The sequence below is a fragment of the Aptenodytes patagonicus genome, chromosome 5 (assembly GCF_965638725.1).
Source record: "Aptenodytes patagonicus chromosome 5, bAptPat1.pri.cur, whole genome shotgun sequence".
In the NCBI taxonomy this organism is placed as follows: domain Eukaryota; kingdom Metazoa; phylum Chordata; class Aves; order Sphenisciformes; family Spheniscidae; genus Aptenodytes; species Aptenodytes patagonicus.
In genome coordinates, this window is record NC_134953.1 from 41161027 (window position 1) to 41176690 (window position 15664).

At 37.5% G+C, this 15664-nt stretch overlaps 1 protein-coding gene across 15 annotated transcripts in view; it reads left to right on the plus strand.

Moving 5' to 3' along the window:
* PCDH15 (protocadherin related 15) overlaps nt 1-15664 on the plus strand; it is an 896179-nt gene that overhangs the window by 726071 nt on the left and 154444 nt on the right. For all 15 annotated transcript variants that reach the window (XM_076339474.1, XM_076339470.1, XM_076339471.1 and 12 more), the window contains 2 exons: nt 5293-5372; nt 11452-11545. In XM_076339474.1, the coding sequence (XP_076195589.1) occupies nt 5293-5372; nt 11452-11545 (174 nt within the window). The remainder of the gene's footprint in view (nt 1-5292; nt 5373-11451; nt 11546-15664) is intronic.

The window sequence follows — 15664 nt, forward strand, 5'->3', positions numbered from 1 at the left end:
ACAGCTCTGCAAGTGGAAGTGGTGAAAGCACATTAGTCCAGTATTGCTTATAAATAATGCTGCATTGACATACTTTGCACACCCAGGTTGCTTCTCTGTGTGCTGCTGCATGGTTAATATATCAGCATTCTCCTAGCTTATTTACTGTTCCCTAAGCTTTTGCTGCATCGTGGTCTGTCCACATGTCTTGAAAGCTAGCTGTGCAAAATAGGTAGATAAATTACAACTCTTTAGATGTTTTTTGGGGGTTCAGGAACTTAATAATATTATGAAATAATTATGGTCTCCAGTCTAAAGTAATAAACTCAGTACAGCATTCTCTCCTGATCGTGGTTCCTGTAAACATGATAGCATTATTTAGACTTCATATAAAGCCATTCAGAGGAAGAAGACTGGAGATACCTGAGCTAAACAGAAACCATAGAGAGCAATAGCCTTATCCGCTTTAAGTCAGTGTAGCTCTATTGAAGTCTGTTGAACTCAGTGGAATTAGGTTAGTTCATATCAGCTGAAGTGAGTGGCTCTGTGTGTTTTGCACATTCAGTAAATGCATGGAAAAAGAATAATCTAAATCAAAGTGTGTGAAATAACGGAACTCTAATTGAGTCACTGATGCACATGAATGGGTAAGTTTCTATTAAAATTGTTTGCTGATGAAAGATTAACATATTATGGATGGTTAAGCTGATATAGTCACCTGCACTGAGGGAGGATGACTCATTTAGCTCAGTGCTGAAAATTAACTTCCGATATGTCTTTAATGCCTGCAGTGAGTTCAGAAGAGCCATGCTGTTCAGGAGCCTTCTCCTCACTGGTGGGGAGACACTTGGTTTTGGAAACCCCAAAGAGTAATGGGAGTCAGGAGCATGCTGAGAAACAGAAACATTTGTGTTCACTTGACAGGTGCTGAAATACACAGCTGAAGGCCGGGGTGATCTTTGGAGGCAGAAAAGCTATTAGGAGGTTTTAGTATTGAAGGATTTTATGCAATTTAAATGTGGTTAGAAAGTGAACCTCATTGTTTTGAGTAATTTTTCTGCTTTAATGTTTCGCTAAACTCCAAACATTTTACCTAGGTTTTGTTTTTCTTTTCAAATGATCCTTGGTAAGGTATGCTGAGTAAATCTGGGAGAGACAGCCTGTGCCAGGCAGGGCAGGGAACATTATAGATTATAGGTTATAGATTGCCTATAACCATTATTGCAAAATGGTTATGCCAGCTACTCTGCTCCTAGCCAAGAAGCTGGAGAGCGTCTTGGTGATATAGCAGTGGCTGTTCTCTTGCTACATGCCCAAGATCCCCAGAAATGACCAGTTGCTGTGTTTGGGAAAGAGTAAAATGCATCAGTTAGTTTTAAGAGCTTTGGAAACACATAGAAAATGTTGTCTTCTGCTTATCGTTACTGCAACGTAGATTTATCTTACATTACCAATATGCTGTGCGTGACTTGAATTCAGCTAGACAATTTCTGTTTATGAAAAATACTTAATTGATAAATCACAATTGTGTGGCTTCATCTCTTGGGGATTTGTCAAGGGGTGGTGGTCCTGGACCTGAAATGCAGATGCATTGTCTTTACAGTGCTAGTTCAACTGCCTCATTCTGCATTAATACGCCATCTGTATTAAAGGACTTCCATTGTGTGGAGTGTATTTCTGTCTTCATGTTTTTTTATTCTCTGTGTAAAATTGGCCAGGACATTTTAAACATTCATAAACTGAGTATTTAAGCTTATGAAATCTTGTCCTGACTTTTCCAGGCAAACAGGAAGTTATCTATTAGTCATCTTGGGGTTTTTGTGTAATTATAACAATAGCTTAAGGTATGGCCTGTGTTCCATAGTTAATGTGGAATATTACCAGACCTCAAATATTTAACAAGTGTTTTCATGTGTAAATTTTCACACTGACTTTTTCTTTCATGAGTAGTCTTACCAATACATTAAGTGTTTTGGACTTAAGGTATGTTTTGGTTGGTGCAGTAGGGTTAAGAGGTTATGCTTTTATGACTCTCTCTTAATATTTTGTTAGTGTTGCATACAGCATGAGGATTACAAAAACTGGGAGAGAGCAAGTTATTCTCAATATTCCCAAATTAGCAAATCTGAAGATCTGCAAAACATCAGTGTCAATAACAATGCAAATGCAGCTGTTTTAAATTTGCCTATTAGATTTTAAAATACATTATAAAAATAAATTTTACTTTCTCCATTTCTGTTAAAAATTTTCATGCAGATGATGGAAGGTTATATTTTTTCTTATACTGTTGTTTATTTTGTAATGTACCCAGTTGATTGTGACTGGTGTTTTAATTAACAACTTTTTGAGATTAAGTAATGCAATATTAAATTATCTCCACAGTATTAATTTGTAAATAAACCTCAGAGTTTATTGCATGCCTGGGAGGCATTTATTGCTTCATGTTCTGCCAGCCATTATTAATTAAAATATGCAAATAGTGTAATTTTTCTGTGAGTCTGCAAAACAAATAGGACTGTTATCAAGGTCCAGTTATGTGCTGAACAAGGAAGCAACATGAAATCATTGGGTACAATTTATGAAGTCACTGTGTATAATTGATCTGGAAAACAGTTGGTATAGATTGCTCTTTTCTCATGTGCAAGTCTTCAGTGTTTTTCTTATGTACAATTAAACAATTTAATTTAAACAATTAAAAAACAATTTAAACTTTTTTCCCTGATTTTTAAAGTATGTTGATTGAAAGGTACATTTTATTTGGACATAAGGTGAAAATGAAATGAACTACAACCAGTCTTTTATTTTCTGTCTTTTTGAAAGTCTCCTGACTTGTTATAAATGAATGTAGACCATAAACAAACCTCTGAGATACTCTTAAATGTGAAGTGAGGAGATGGTCCCCTGCGGGCAAGGTAAAAAGAATACAAAGGACCACTAAAGATAAGAGCAACAATGTGATTCTGGTGATTTAGGATCTATGATAGTCCTCAGAGATGCCAGCTAGTCAGATTTTCTGCATCCAGTATTTGTATAGTTTCATATTCTTGGCTAACTATTTTTCACTTGTCTTTACCGAGTTAAATCCTGACTGTTCATATCTTCACCATAAGAACATCTGAATTCCGCTCACACCCTCTAATGTGCTGGCATCTCCTGTCACTCGGTGCCATCTGTGGATTTTATGAACAAATTTTCTAATCTGTCACTGATGTTGTTAATGAAAATATTGATTGGTATTGGAAGAAACACACACACCTTTGCATAATTTAGTCAACACTAAATGCTATCCACCACTGTCTGACCTTAATTTTTATGATCAGTTTTATTCTTGCTTAATCCTGTCTCCCATTTGGAGACCACGTTGTCTAAGCTTGTTTGTGAAAATGTCACATAAGGCAGTGTGAAAAGTCTTACTATGGCTAAAATGCATTATTACATCCACAGCTCTTTCCCTATTTACAAGACCTGTTGTAAAAGAAGATTAGATTTTTTCTAATTTCTTGAGAAATTTAGCTTTGTGTTATCCATCTCCATATTGTCATTGCAGGTACTTACAAATAATTTGATTATTTGTGGTTTTCGGGGAATTGAACTCTGCCAGTCTGGTCTGTGATTTCCTGGCTCATTTCTCTGTGTAAGATGTACCTTGTGTTTACCCTTCAGCCCATTTGTCCTCTGTGAATTTTCAAAGAAAACTGCTAATGGCTTTGAGATTGCTTCAGTCCATGTTTTTATACACTGGGATGAATTTCATCAGGCTTTAATTTCAGCAGAGGATTTAAAGATGCTCTATTTATGTACATATTCTCTGCCTTATTCTTTCCCTATTCTCATCTGAGATTTTACCCCTTTGTTGCCACAGTTAATTTTGTTAGCTGCTTGACTGCAGCTGGAATGCAAGAAGTGTTAGCTCTTTGACCTTCTCAAAATCATCCTTTCTGCTTTTGTACTGTGGCAAGGTACCATGCTCCTCAAGTTTCCTCTGTAATTTAAACATTTCTTTGTTATCCTTTGTATTCTTTTCTGTTTCTATTACAGTTTTGCATTGACTTTTTCTGACTTTGTCCTCATATAGTTGTGCTTGCTTTTTCTTTATACTGCTCCACTTCATCTGACTTAGCCACTATTTCTGTATGCTTCCTTTGGTTAAGGCAAGTTGGTTTCTTAACTAGATTCCCTCTTCTGCCTGCAAACTGGAGTAGCTTGTGCTTCTGTTGTTAATGTTGGGGTGGGGGGGGGGGCGGGGGGCGTGTTGTTTTTTGGGTTTTTTTAAGAACCGCTTTTTAGATGGTCAGCCAAACGATATACAGTCCTTGACTGTGGTCTACAGCAAATGCTTACAGGAAATAGATAAGAAAAAGTATGGTTGTTGAAAGATGAGAAAAACAAAAATACTCTCTCCTTATCTGCTTTTTTATTTTGACCTGTGTCCTATTAAATCCTAGCTGCCTTTCTTTGAACTTGTTGGTTGGCCTTCTTGCAATTCTCATATCGGTGTCCTTATTGTTTTTCCTGTGATAACATCCTTAACCACTTTAGATTTTGAATGCTAAATATTTATAACTGGGAGACGGTTTGGGAGACAATTCAGTAGACTATTTTCTCTGAAAAGCACCTGATAGTCTTTTTGGGGAAAAGGTGTGTGTACACTTGACAAAAAAAAATCACAATTACATGGCATATTTATGGCCATTTTTGGAAATAGATTAGCCAAAGCTTAACTTCAAAAGTAGCTTGCTCAAATTCTGAAAAGCTGTTTTGTCATCTAGTAGGTGGAATATATTTGGTTTGATGGCTGTTAATAGCCCTTCTCCAAGATCTCACCCTGATCTTCATCCCCCCCAAAAGCAAATTACAGTGGAGGGTGAGTGCTGCAATGTCTACACTGCTCAACGGAGCATCAGCAAAAGGATTGGGATTCTGGTAAACTTAACAGAAAGAAGAACCTGGATAAGAAGTGGCTATGAAGAATAGGAGCAAAGGAAACAAAAAGTTCAGTCTAATCAGTCTGTAGCTGCATGAAAATAAAAGTAATTGAATAAAGCCTGAATTTCATACTTGTGATGCTGTGTCTTTATGTGTAGTAGTAATTTGAAAGTTTCTGTTCAGGATTTTGACGTTTCTCTGTAGCATAAGAATTCTGATGTGCTACCTGTCTGTAATTACCACTGTTGCCTCAGAAATAGAGAGATTAGCATCATTCCTGTAGATAACTTTAAGAGAACTTCAGGGGTTAATTTTCCAGTTTATAAATTGAAGGAAAGAAAAGAAGGCTTTGTCACTGACTTAATTTTATCCTCTTTTTTCCTAAAGGCTTTTGATAGAGAGGGTGACCCTATAAGATACCTCATTCAGAATGGAGATCCTCAACAAGTTTTTAATCTCTCTCAAAGGTAAGTGGAAAACCCTTAGAAAATAGACTTGTAACTTTTCAGTCAAGTGAATATGTGGGCTGAGAGCAAAAGAAAAGACTTGTAATCAGACATATTCAGCTGTTCCTTAGACTGGCTCTTAGACGTTAATGAGAGCTCTGTGAATGATATTGCACTCTAGAATTTTTCACAGGGGACTGTTTATTTATTTTAAACACTTTAGTAGGTAAAACTCACTGAGGTGGAAACATTCTATTTAAAAGAGTGACCAGGGATTAATTAAAAACCTTATACTTGTCAGCTCTTGAATAATGACAGGGACAATTTTTGCTTTAGTTTCCTGCCTTCAAGCATTTTAGTCTGTAGTGGTAAGTCTTTTGAGCATTGTTTGAAAATCTCTTTTCCTTACATTGAATACCAACTTAAATAGAATTAGGAAGAAAGGGTACGTTATGAAATTATAAGCAACAGGTAGGTCTGTGCCTGTCCCACCACACCCTTCTTTATTTTACCCAAGCAGCTATTATTTACACTCCAAAATATTTTTTTTCTTTGCAGGAAGAAGGGGGAGGGTGGTGAGCTGACTTCCCGTGGTAGATGATGAGACGAAAGTAACCTGGGGCCTATTTGTTCATGGTGTGGGTATAATTGCAAAAAATTGTTCTAATTCGGTGTGAGGGAGAGTTTGTACTGAAACAGGTCTGTGTATTCTGAGTAAGCTCTAGGTTACTTGGTGTGATAAATCTCCCATATTCGGAGAATCAAATCACTTATGAAACCATGTAAAAAAAGCCTTGAAGATCCCAAGAGATGCTGATGCTGTTATCCACCAAGATTGATGGGCCCTCTAATAATAGAGACTTGTCAGGCAAGGAAAGGGACAGCTTAGAGAGAGGAGACTCTTTCATTGAGGTGGCAAGGGCAGGAAATGATGTTGGGCTGCTGGTTTTATTCATTGCTTAGGGCTGGAGTTTTCAGTGCAAATCAGGGAAGGTGTGCTTTGTTCATCAGCTCAGAGGGAGCACTAGGAGTCGTAGCTCCAGCACAGCGCAGATTTGTAGGGTTTTCTGCACAAGTGATGCTAGCAATCCTCCCCTTGACATACAGAAACTTGGTCTGACCTGCTCTGTGACCTTTAGAACTTGAATAATGAGTGTGCCTGGCTACGAGAGATGCTCCGAAGGGGGGTTACTCGGTGGGTAGCTATTTTGTATACTTCGTGCTTATCACAGCACTGTTCACATTGCACGATAAAAATCCTGATAGTTCTCCATACCAGAGAGACTTAAAAAATGTGTGCAAATTCAGGCCAACTTATGGCCTGCCAAACCTGTGGCGTGAAGGTATTCTAGAAGTCAGATCCTAGGCTGTATTGTCCAGCTTTGGATGTAAACACTGTGGCAATACCCAGAAGACAAGCTGTTAAAGGTGGCATGTGAATTCACAGCTGTGAACTCAGTCTGAAAACAAGTAAGAAATCTCTGGTGTGCTCTCTGAAGACTGCAGGCACAGCACACCCCTATGTGTCCACGGGCAGTGTTGCAGCAGTTGCAGGTGTCACCTCCCAAGGCCTATCGGGGCGGCTGGGAGTCCTTCTCCATCCCACCCAGCCTCTGGGGCCCATCGTGGGCAGCATGACACTCCCCGACACACACACCCCAGCCTCACATCCACCCCACGTGTCTGAGCATCACAGCACGTTGAGGGTTTCAGCACAAACTCAGGCACGCGTTTGTCTTTTTGATCTGTTGCTTCTTGGTAAAAAGGAGAGCTCTTTGAAGTGTTTTCTCCTTCCTGCTCTCCTTGCATCTGTTTTCTTGGAAATTGTTTGTGCAAAGTTTTCTTCAGCCTTTTGCACATTTTTTTCCTAGATGCTGAAATGTCTTGGTAGGAGATTAAAGTAGGATTAATATTAAACAAAGCATATCGTTAATGTGAGTGGCATATTAAGGCTACAGGAATTTATTTCAATGTTACATAAATAAATTTTTTGATACTTTAAGGCCAAGGCAGAGACCATGAACGTGATTCTCTCTCTTCCTTTTTCTTATCCAGATTATTTTCTTGCATCCTGGAGCACGTCAGTTGATCCCTGTGTAATTCCCTAACTGGCAGCATGAGTACTGAATATTACCAGTTTTACATCTACCTACTAGATCTCTTTTATCCTCAATCTGAGGATTGTGAGAGATGGTTTTGTTCCTTCTTCTTTGGCAATACAACCTGAGCACGATCTGTAGTAATTTGGTACCTCCTTATGTTCCCCAGGGAAAGTCATGATTAAAAGCTGGGGTATTAAATGAATGTGAGTACATCTGCATCCCTGAGTAAAACACAGGAGTTTTTATAAATTAGCCTGTCTATTGAATGATGTTCATCTATTGAAATGGAGACCGTAGATTGCAATTGTTCAAGCGGTAGGAAGGAGGAGATAAAGGCGATATGATAGTGCAAAAATATTGGAGAAATTTAAATGGATACATGCAGCTAACGGTCAGTGTTAGTAAAGCAGTATTTGTTGTCAATATTTTATTCTTAGCTCCACTTTGATTTTTTTTTTCTTTTGTGAATTAATACTTTACCACATTAGTGTTTTATTTTTTATTCACTGTTCCTTTCCTAAAGGAAATCTTCTGTTCATATTTTATTGCAGTGTCTTGAGCAAATGCTGAAAAATATATATGATCTATTATGATAGCTAATTGATTTGCAGAAACACCTGGAAATAAGAGAATTGTTAAAATACAGAGCACGGTTTAGCATTTCATGTCAGTTAATAATACATCTGACTTTCCTACAGCCCTCAAAGGAAGTTAATGCCTTTCTCAGTAGCATCACTACTGTTTCAACATCTGCTATTTATAAATTATAAAAAGTTCAGTTTAAAAGTTAAGTGGTCTTTAGTAATATAACAATAATACTAGTTGAGCCTAGCTGAATATTTCTTAGCAGAAGACAGTACATGAGACTGGAAGCAAAAATGAGATACACAGTGTTATTAATTTGTCGCACACAAATTTCAGGATAGGTTGCTGGAAATCTCACCACTTTATGCTCATTGCCTTCTTGTGGGCCATGTATGTATCCAAAGCTAAGAATTTACTGTTAGTCTAATTAAAGTCTTAATAGTCTAATCAAACAATTATTAGTAGTCCAGTTATGCACTAATGCAAATAGCTAAATTTGCATATATACGTATGTTTTAGTATGTCTGTGTATATGTAAGTATAAAATATGTATAATGTAATTTATTTTATGTATATATGTAACTAACATTTATATATGTATAATCATATATATGTGTATATATACACAATGATATATAGCTATATATAATTATATATAGCTATATATCATTATAGCTATATAGTGATATTTATTTATATTACTATATATATAAAAAAGGTATATAAATATATACACAAACTTTCTAAGGTCTGTCCCTTGCTCTGGTGTTATGCTTTAGCCTTCCACTTTCTCTTTGGGCCCTCAGGGCAGTAATTTCCTCTGGAGCAGGGGTCTATGCTGAGTCTTCAACATCTGAAGTCCTGCCCTGGGAGGAGGAGTATGATGCCGATGGTTTCATTCTCCTCACTCTAGGATCCATTTATGTTTGTTAACACGCTCTGTACCACGCTTTTTTCCCCCCATCTGTGTGCAAGTCTATCTTACATCTGAACTTACTGCATGTAGTGTGTTTTACATATGTGGATACTTGTTTATTGTTCTCTTTGTGACACCAAACTGTTTTTGGGCAGCTCCTAAGGTTGTGTTTCTTTATCAGTAGTAGGCCACTGGTGAGGTGTTTGTAGCCCAGGGGCTCTGGTATCATCCTGTGCATGAACTTTCACTACATTAGAGGCCATGCCTGTAGTGCTCCATACATAGTTCAGTCTCCGCACAATAACTACGTTATAGTTACCTATTAGTTACAAAAAATACATATAAAAATAGACATCACACTACAAAATTGTAGAAAAGTAATCAAAAGCTAAAACAACATTGGTATCGGATACCTGCTCATCAGATAATTGCTGTTTAAAGCTAAAACCAATCTCTGAGCAGGCCAAGGCAAGTCCATGCAAAGCAGCATGACAGGTCCTGAGGCCCTGTTATAGCTTGGCACAAGACTTGCAGCTCCATATTTACTGGGGTACAAAGCTGTACACAATATTCATGTGTCCTATTGGTTTTTACCAACTTCCAGAAAGTATTTGAGGTACAACGAATGTGCTGGCTTTTCCTTTTTTGAGGAAGCTAAACATGACATGCCTATGTTTTAGCTGTGTAGCAATGAGGCGGACTGAATGTTCCATCTCCTGAAATATTCTTTTCTTTGATTACTGAGCTTGGATATTATTTTACCTACCGACCTTTCAGTCCTAGGGGAGAGTTATGCTCCCACTCACTGTTTCCACCTATTTCTGTAGTATTTACTTGACGAAACTGCTTGGAGTAACAGCTTGCCAGTATGTGTTGGTATTTGTGCTGAATACAATGTTGGAAAAAGTCTTGGCCTGGAACCAGTATGTTGAGGTCTTCTCTGAGAGTAAGAAATCACAGCAGAAATGTATAGTCTAGGGAAAAAACATCATTAGGTACAGATTATATACATCCAAGCATTCTGGAGAAGTACAGCTAATGAGACCTCATAGTTTGGTGGGAATTTTTAGTTTGGTTTGGCTTTGGCTTTTTTGGTTGTTTTAATAAAACCTCTTTCTGAACAAGTAGCTGTTTAGATTCTAGGTCATGAACATAAAATGTAGGTTCAACCAGTAATATTTATAGTTGCACCTGACAAATGCTTGTGTCTGATATGTCCATTAAAAATGGAATAACACATGGAAAGTCACAGCATACCAAGATCCCAGCCTGTGTGGATTTTGCACTGCAAAATCATGTGGTGTTACACTTTTCTTAAAATGTTACAAGCCGACTGTGACGTGTTTGGTGGAGTTTCATGGGAGAAGCTGCTTCGCCATGCAACGAGAGGATCAATGTCATCCTGGATCCATGTTTGTTGGTGCATATTTGTTAAACAGCCTATGGATTGGGTGGCATTTAACAGAGATCTCAATTTGTTACATACTTGACCATGTTCCAGTAGACACCAAAATCGTGTAAATGAAATGCAGAGCTTTAGCTCTGGTCATGGAAGTACCACTTGTGCCAGTTCAGTTAAGCTGAGTTTAGCTTGTTTAGGCAGGAATGTCAACTCAACGGTACTTTTCTGATGCTTCCCAATATAAAAGTAATGAGTCCATGGTGGGATCTTGTCTCTGTGTTGCTACAGCACACCTCCAGGTGGCTTCCAGACTTCTGCATGAGGAAATTAGATCATCCTAGAGACAAAATCTAGGTTGTTTTATTTGTCAGCTGTTACAGGAATTTGCAATGCTTTCAAACAGCATTTTTGTACAATTTTATTTGTTTTATTTTTTGTGTATGTGGCTTCCAAATAGCCCTTCATTAGTCATCTTTTTTAGATGGGCATCAAAAATTACCATATCCTGATTCATTTTCCGCAACATTTATGCCTGTGTTAATATTTTATTATTAGGGAATATGGTATATCTGTGCTTGTGCTGAAAGGGCATTGGCTCATGGCAGCACTTTTACTGTGGTTACACAACATGCAAGTTAGTAGTCTTTCCCTATAAACTCTACAGAGCCTCATACTTAAGACCGTGCATGTTGTATTCCTGGAGTTTACGGCTGCAATTCTGTCAGGGTTATTGGGACTCCTCTGTGATTAATACGCTTGTGATTCTCTCTTCCCATTTGTTAGAGCATGCAGCTTTCTAACCAGTGAGGGTCCTGTGTTCAGTGTAGGTCTATCTTTTGTATAATCCCGTAGATCACTAGGTTGTTATTTTAATCCTAAGTTATACATGTATCGAAGCGGAAAGCATTAGAAATTGGCTCATTGTTTTTATTAGCTTTTACCTACACAAAACATGCTTTTAGTTGTAATAAAGCCTAAAAGCTTATTAACTTGCTGAAAGGAAACATTTGCGTAACACAAAGTAGTGGAACAAAAGTGCTTGTAGATATCTTAAAACTGTTGTGATAACATTTTATGTTTTTGTTTTATTACTAGTTCTGGACTGCTAGCCTTAGGAAGGCCCTTGGACAGAGAAAGCACTGATCGCTATATTCTGATTGTTACAGCCTCGGATGGCAGACCAGATGGGGTGAGTTTCCTGTGGAAGTTTAAGAAAATGGGCTATTACGGTATGTAGTTAGGCACTTGAAAGTAGTCTAATTGTAGTATCTTTTATATGGGTCTTGATCAATTATATCTGTAATCTGCAACAATTTTCCTTTATCTCAAAAAGATTTGTGTAGATAAAGCCTGTATATCACTGGGATAATGTCCTTTCATCTTGAAACAAAGTGACTTTGCTGCTACTTCTGCCTTTTTGTTATTCTTCACCAAGAACCAATGCAGTCAACGTTTTGCGTTATTCAGATATGTGCATCTTCTTACTATTTCTTCTCCATGCTATTAAATAACCAGTCTTCCGTCTTACCTCCTCCTAAAGATCAGTTATGTGGGTAGCTATATTATAGATTTGTACTTTGTCTCGTCATTAAACTTTTTTCAGAATTGACAGATGAAAGCACTGTCCAGCTTCAATTTTTTTAATCTCTCAAGAAAAATCTGGAGAAGTGCCCATGCCACTTCTCTTAAAAAAATAAAACTTTTTTATCAGGAGGTATTTCTAAGTCTTCTATGTTTGCATTGATCAGGCATGCAGTGACCCTGCAATCAAACCAACAAACTGTTGCTCACATTTGTGTTTAGTATAACAAAATTGTGATTTTTCAATTTCCAGAATAAAAAATGGAGGGCTATTTAAGGATATGTATTTATCAAGCAGAAGCAACGGAATTAGATTTTCTAAAAGTTTGCGGCAATCCCAACAGGGGGAATTTACTGCAGTTGGATTGTGTAAGGTACATGGGAGTGCAGCAGTTCTGTTATGGACTTGTGCCATGGAATAATAGCATAGATGGAGGAGAAGTCTCTGAGTATCTGACCTTAAAATTACAGTATGTAAGGGCAGATGTAAAATAATACATCCACATTATCTGAGCTATTCTAGGAGGCAGTGTTCAGCTTTGAGATTGAAACAGAGGAATCTTTGACAGTTTGCTAAGGAGCGATCATGAAAGCTCTGTCGTTTGGACCCTTGCTCACCCTGTCTTCACCGCAGCAGAAGAAAATCTTATGTATTATTTCCGTGGCATGCTCTTTTCCCTATTTTAGCTTCTTCAGCTTACAAGATTTGCCTTCCTGCTCAGTATTTCCTCAGAAATTTTTTTCCCCCAAAGTAGCGAGAAAATTTTAGAGCCTTTATGCAATTCTATGGCACTATGGAGTAACTATAACAGAGCCTACACCTTTTCCATTAAAAACCTGGTCATAGTTATCTTCAGTAATTCATCTTAATATTTGAAATTTTGTTACTTGTGAACTACTCTGTGTTCTTGATAGCTACGAGTTCAATTGTTTTCATCTCTAACTTGCAGCTGTGAAATCTGAAGATTTAAATAAAAGACTTGCTTTCTGTTTCAGACTATGTTATGCTGCTGAAATACTATCTGGGGCATAGAAAGGCTACTGAAAAGATACTTCCTCTTCCTTTCATCTAGAGATTCATTCTCTTTGTCCTGGAAGTTAACTGGATATCTGATCCATTTTAATACTCAGAAGATAATAGTTGCTTTTTAAATAGAAATCCCAATAATCATGGCATGCTGCTTAACATAAAATAGTTGTTCATAAGTTGAGATATGGCTTTTGAAGCTCAGCTGTGTAAAAACCATCAAAAATAAACAGTGGAGGGCTTCATTAGTATTGTCTCTGAACTATGCTGATGTAGGGTGGACTACCTGTTGCAGCAGAAGGCACTGATACTTAAGTCTGTGAGCAGTTCAGTAGCCAGGCTGGAGCAAGTAGCAGCCATGTTGTTGGGGGAATGGACTGTCCTTTTATTCTTCATGCATCGCCTAGCGCAGTGAAGACAGGGCTAGAGGTTCTTAGAGGTGTGGTAATACAAATAAGAACAGTAGCATTCTCAAAAGTAATAATGATATGCAAATTTCAAGGATTTTTTTTTTAGTGGGTTTTTTTTTTTAGAGAAAATACCAAGAGTGTCCCACAAGGAAATCAAATAATTAGAGCCCGAAGAACTGTTGTAACATCAGTGAAAGGTATTTGTGATTTTCCAATGCTGGAATAAAAGTCATCATTTCTCAATAAGCATAACAGTTCTTACTAGTACAGCAGTCACCTGACAAGCAGAATGAAGAGAAAAACAGCAGCACATTGCTTAACTCTTTGGTACTGAATGCTCTTGATGGATGGTGGTGTTATGTTGTTGTTGCTATAACAACAACATACACTTTAAAAAAAAAATCCACTCTCCTGCTATCTCATTATCTGCTTTCCTCCCTCAATACCATATGTTTTTTTTCCTGGAGTTTTGTATCTGCAGGTGTGTGTGTTAATTGTTCTCACAGTGAAATGCGGTCACGCTTTCTAGCCTGTGAGTGTTCTCTTTACTGCTGCTTGGTTTAGGGTCTTCATCACTCTCTCTTACCTGGCTGTAGCTGTTTTCTTCTGTTATGATACCTCCTGCAAGTGGTGGGGCACCTTTCTTCTTAAAATTGTCCAGCAGTATGGCTTACTTGACAAGCTGACTTGACTGCTCTTGCACCCTAAGCTTCTGGTGACAGCACGTGAAACAAAAGGGTTAGGAGTTGGCTGGGCTTGCCCGTATCACAAATGAGACTGTATAAGTATCTTGGCTTTTATTTTACAAACAAATAGATGAAACAGGGCAGCTCAGCCCATTAAATCTCCATGCCTTTTCCATGCCAGGAAACAGTGGCTTTGATTAATTTGCAAGGCTTCCTTGTGTCTTCGCACAATTTCTTTCATTTGCAGCTCTTTTGCACTTACTGTCTGCTATTTGACAGGCTCCTCCTGGGTCAGGAACTCATTTAAAGTTGCTAGCTGGTAACATGGCAAACTGTTCTAAGGACATGAATGCTTCTTTCAACAAGTCAGTGAAATTTCATGGAGGACCTTTTCTTTTTAACTAGTTTCTATCAGAAAGCAATGATGTCTCTTTAGGAAAAAACACATTCCTACAATTACAAAACTACTGCTCCCCAAACTAGTTCACCTGCTGCTTGTCATCAGGCTTTGCTTTTTTGAACAGTTCTATTAGTGCCTACAGAAAACCGGTTATCTGATTGAAGAACTTGTTTCAGTTTCCCTAAAATCACAAAGTTAATTCCACAGGCAGGTGCAACTTAATTTGAATGACATTAACATATTTTAGCTAGTAACATATAAAAACTTATTTCCTTCCATCTAACAATGGGCTGTTTGAAACTACCCATTAGTGTCAAATATACTTAGCGTAAGCTTCTGTATTCTATACAACCTTTTCTGTATTTGTTTGTTTCTTTAGAATTTGAAAGGAATTTAAAGGGAGAAGACTTTATTAGTGTGTTTTGCGGGGGGGCGGGGTGTTGTTGATTTTTTTAAACTAGAACTTTCCTCTTCAGTTGAAACGTGAAAATTTGGCATTTGTACATTTTTGTGGTTAGGTTTTATGAACAAGAGTCATAGAATCACAGGATAATTCAGGTTGCACAGGATCTCAAGAGGTGATGTAGTTTGAGCCCGTTCCTCAAGCACCATCAGCTACGGTTGCACTGACAATTTAACTGTGGAGCATGTAATTTAATTCATAGCCTTCAAGTATAAAGATGTATAAAAGCCATGTTAGTACCCTTACATAGTGGAAGAAATAAAACATTTTTATTCATGTTTCATACTTACCTGAGAAAGTTCAGTCTTTGTAATTTCAGCCAGTGAATTTGCTTCAGAAATTGTGAACAGTACTCAAGACATTTCAATATCGATAATATTTTTCAGCTAAATTCTGTTGTGAACAAAGATTTTTAGCCATTATAACATAGGTTTCAAAAAGGCATAATTTCATCTCATTTAATTTTTAAATAATAGTGTATAAAATACTGCATTTTAGATGGAATACTTCAGATGGGAAATGTTGCTGTGCTTTGAAATTGTTGAAGCTTTCAGAAAGAAATTTATCCCATGCTATTGTAAAAGTTGTCTGTCTCGAGGTGATGACTCTCTTGTCTGTTCAACATTGTTCTCACAAAACTAAGAATGTTTTTCTCCATAGAGATAAGTAAGGCTCATTAAGTGGGTGAAGCCTGTATTTCAGTATTGAGTAAGCAGTCTCTGGGATCGGCTCACCTGAAGG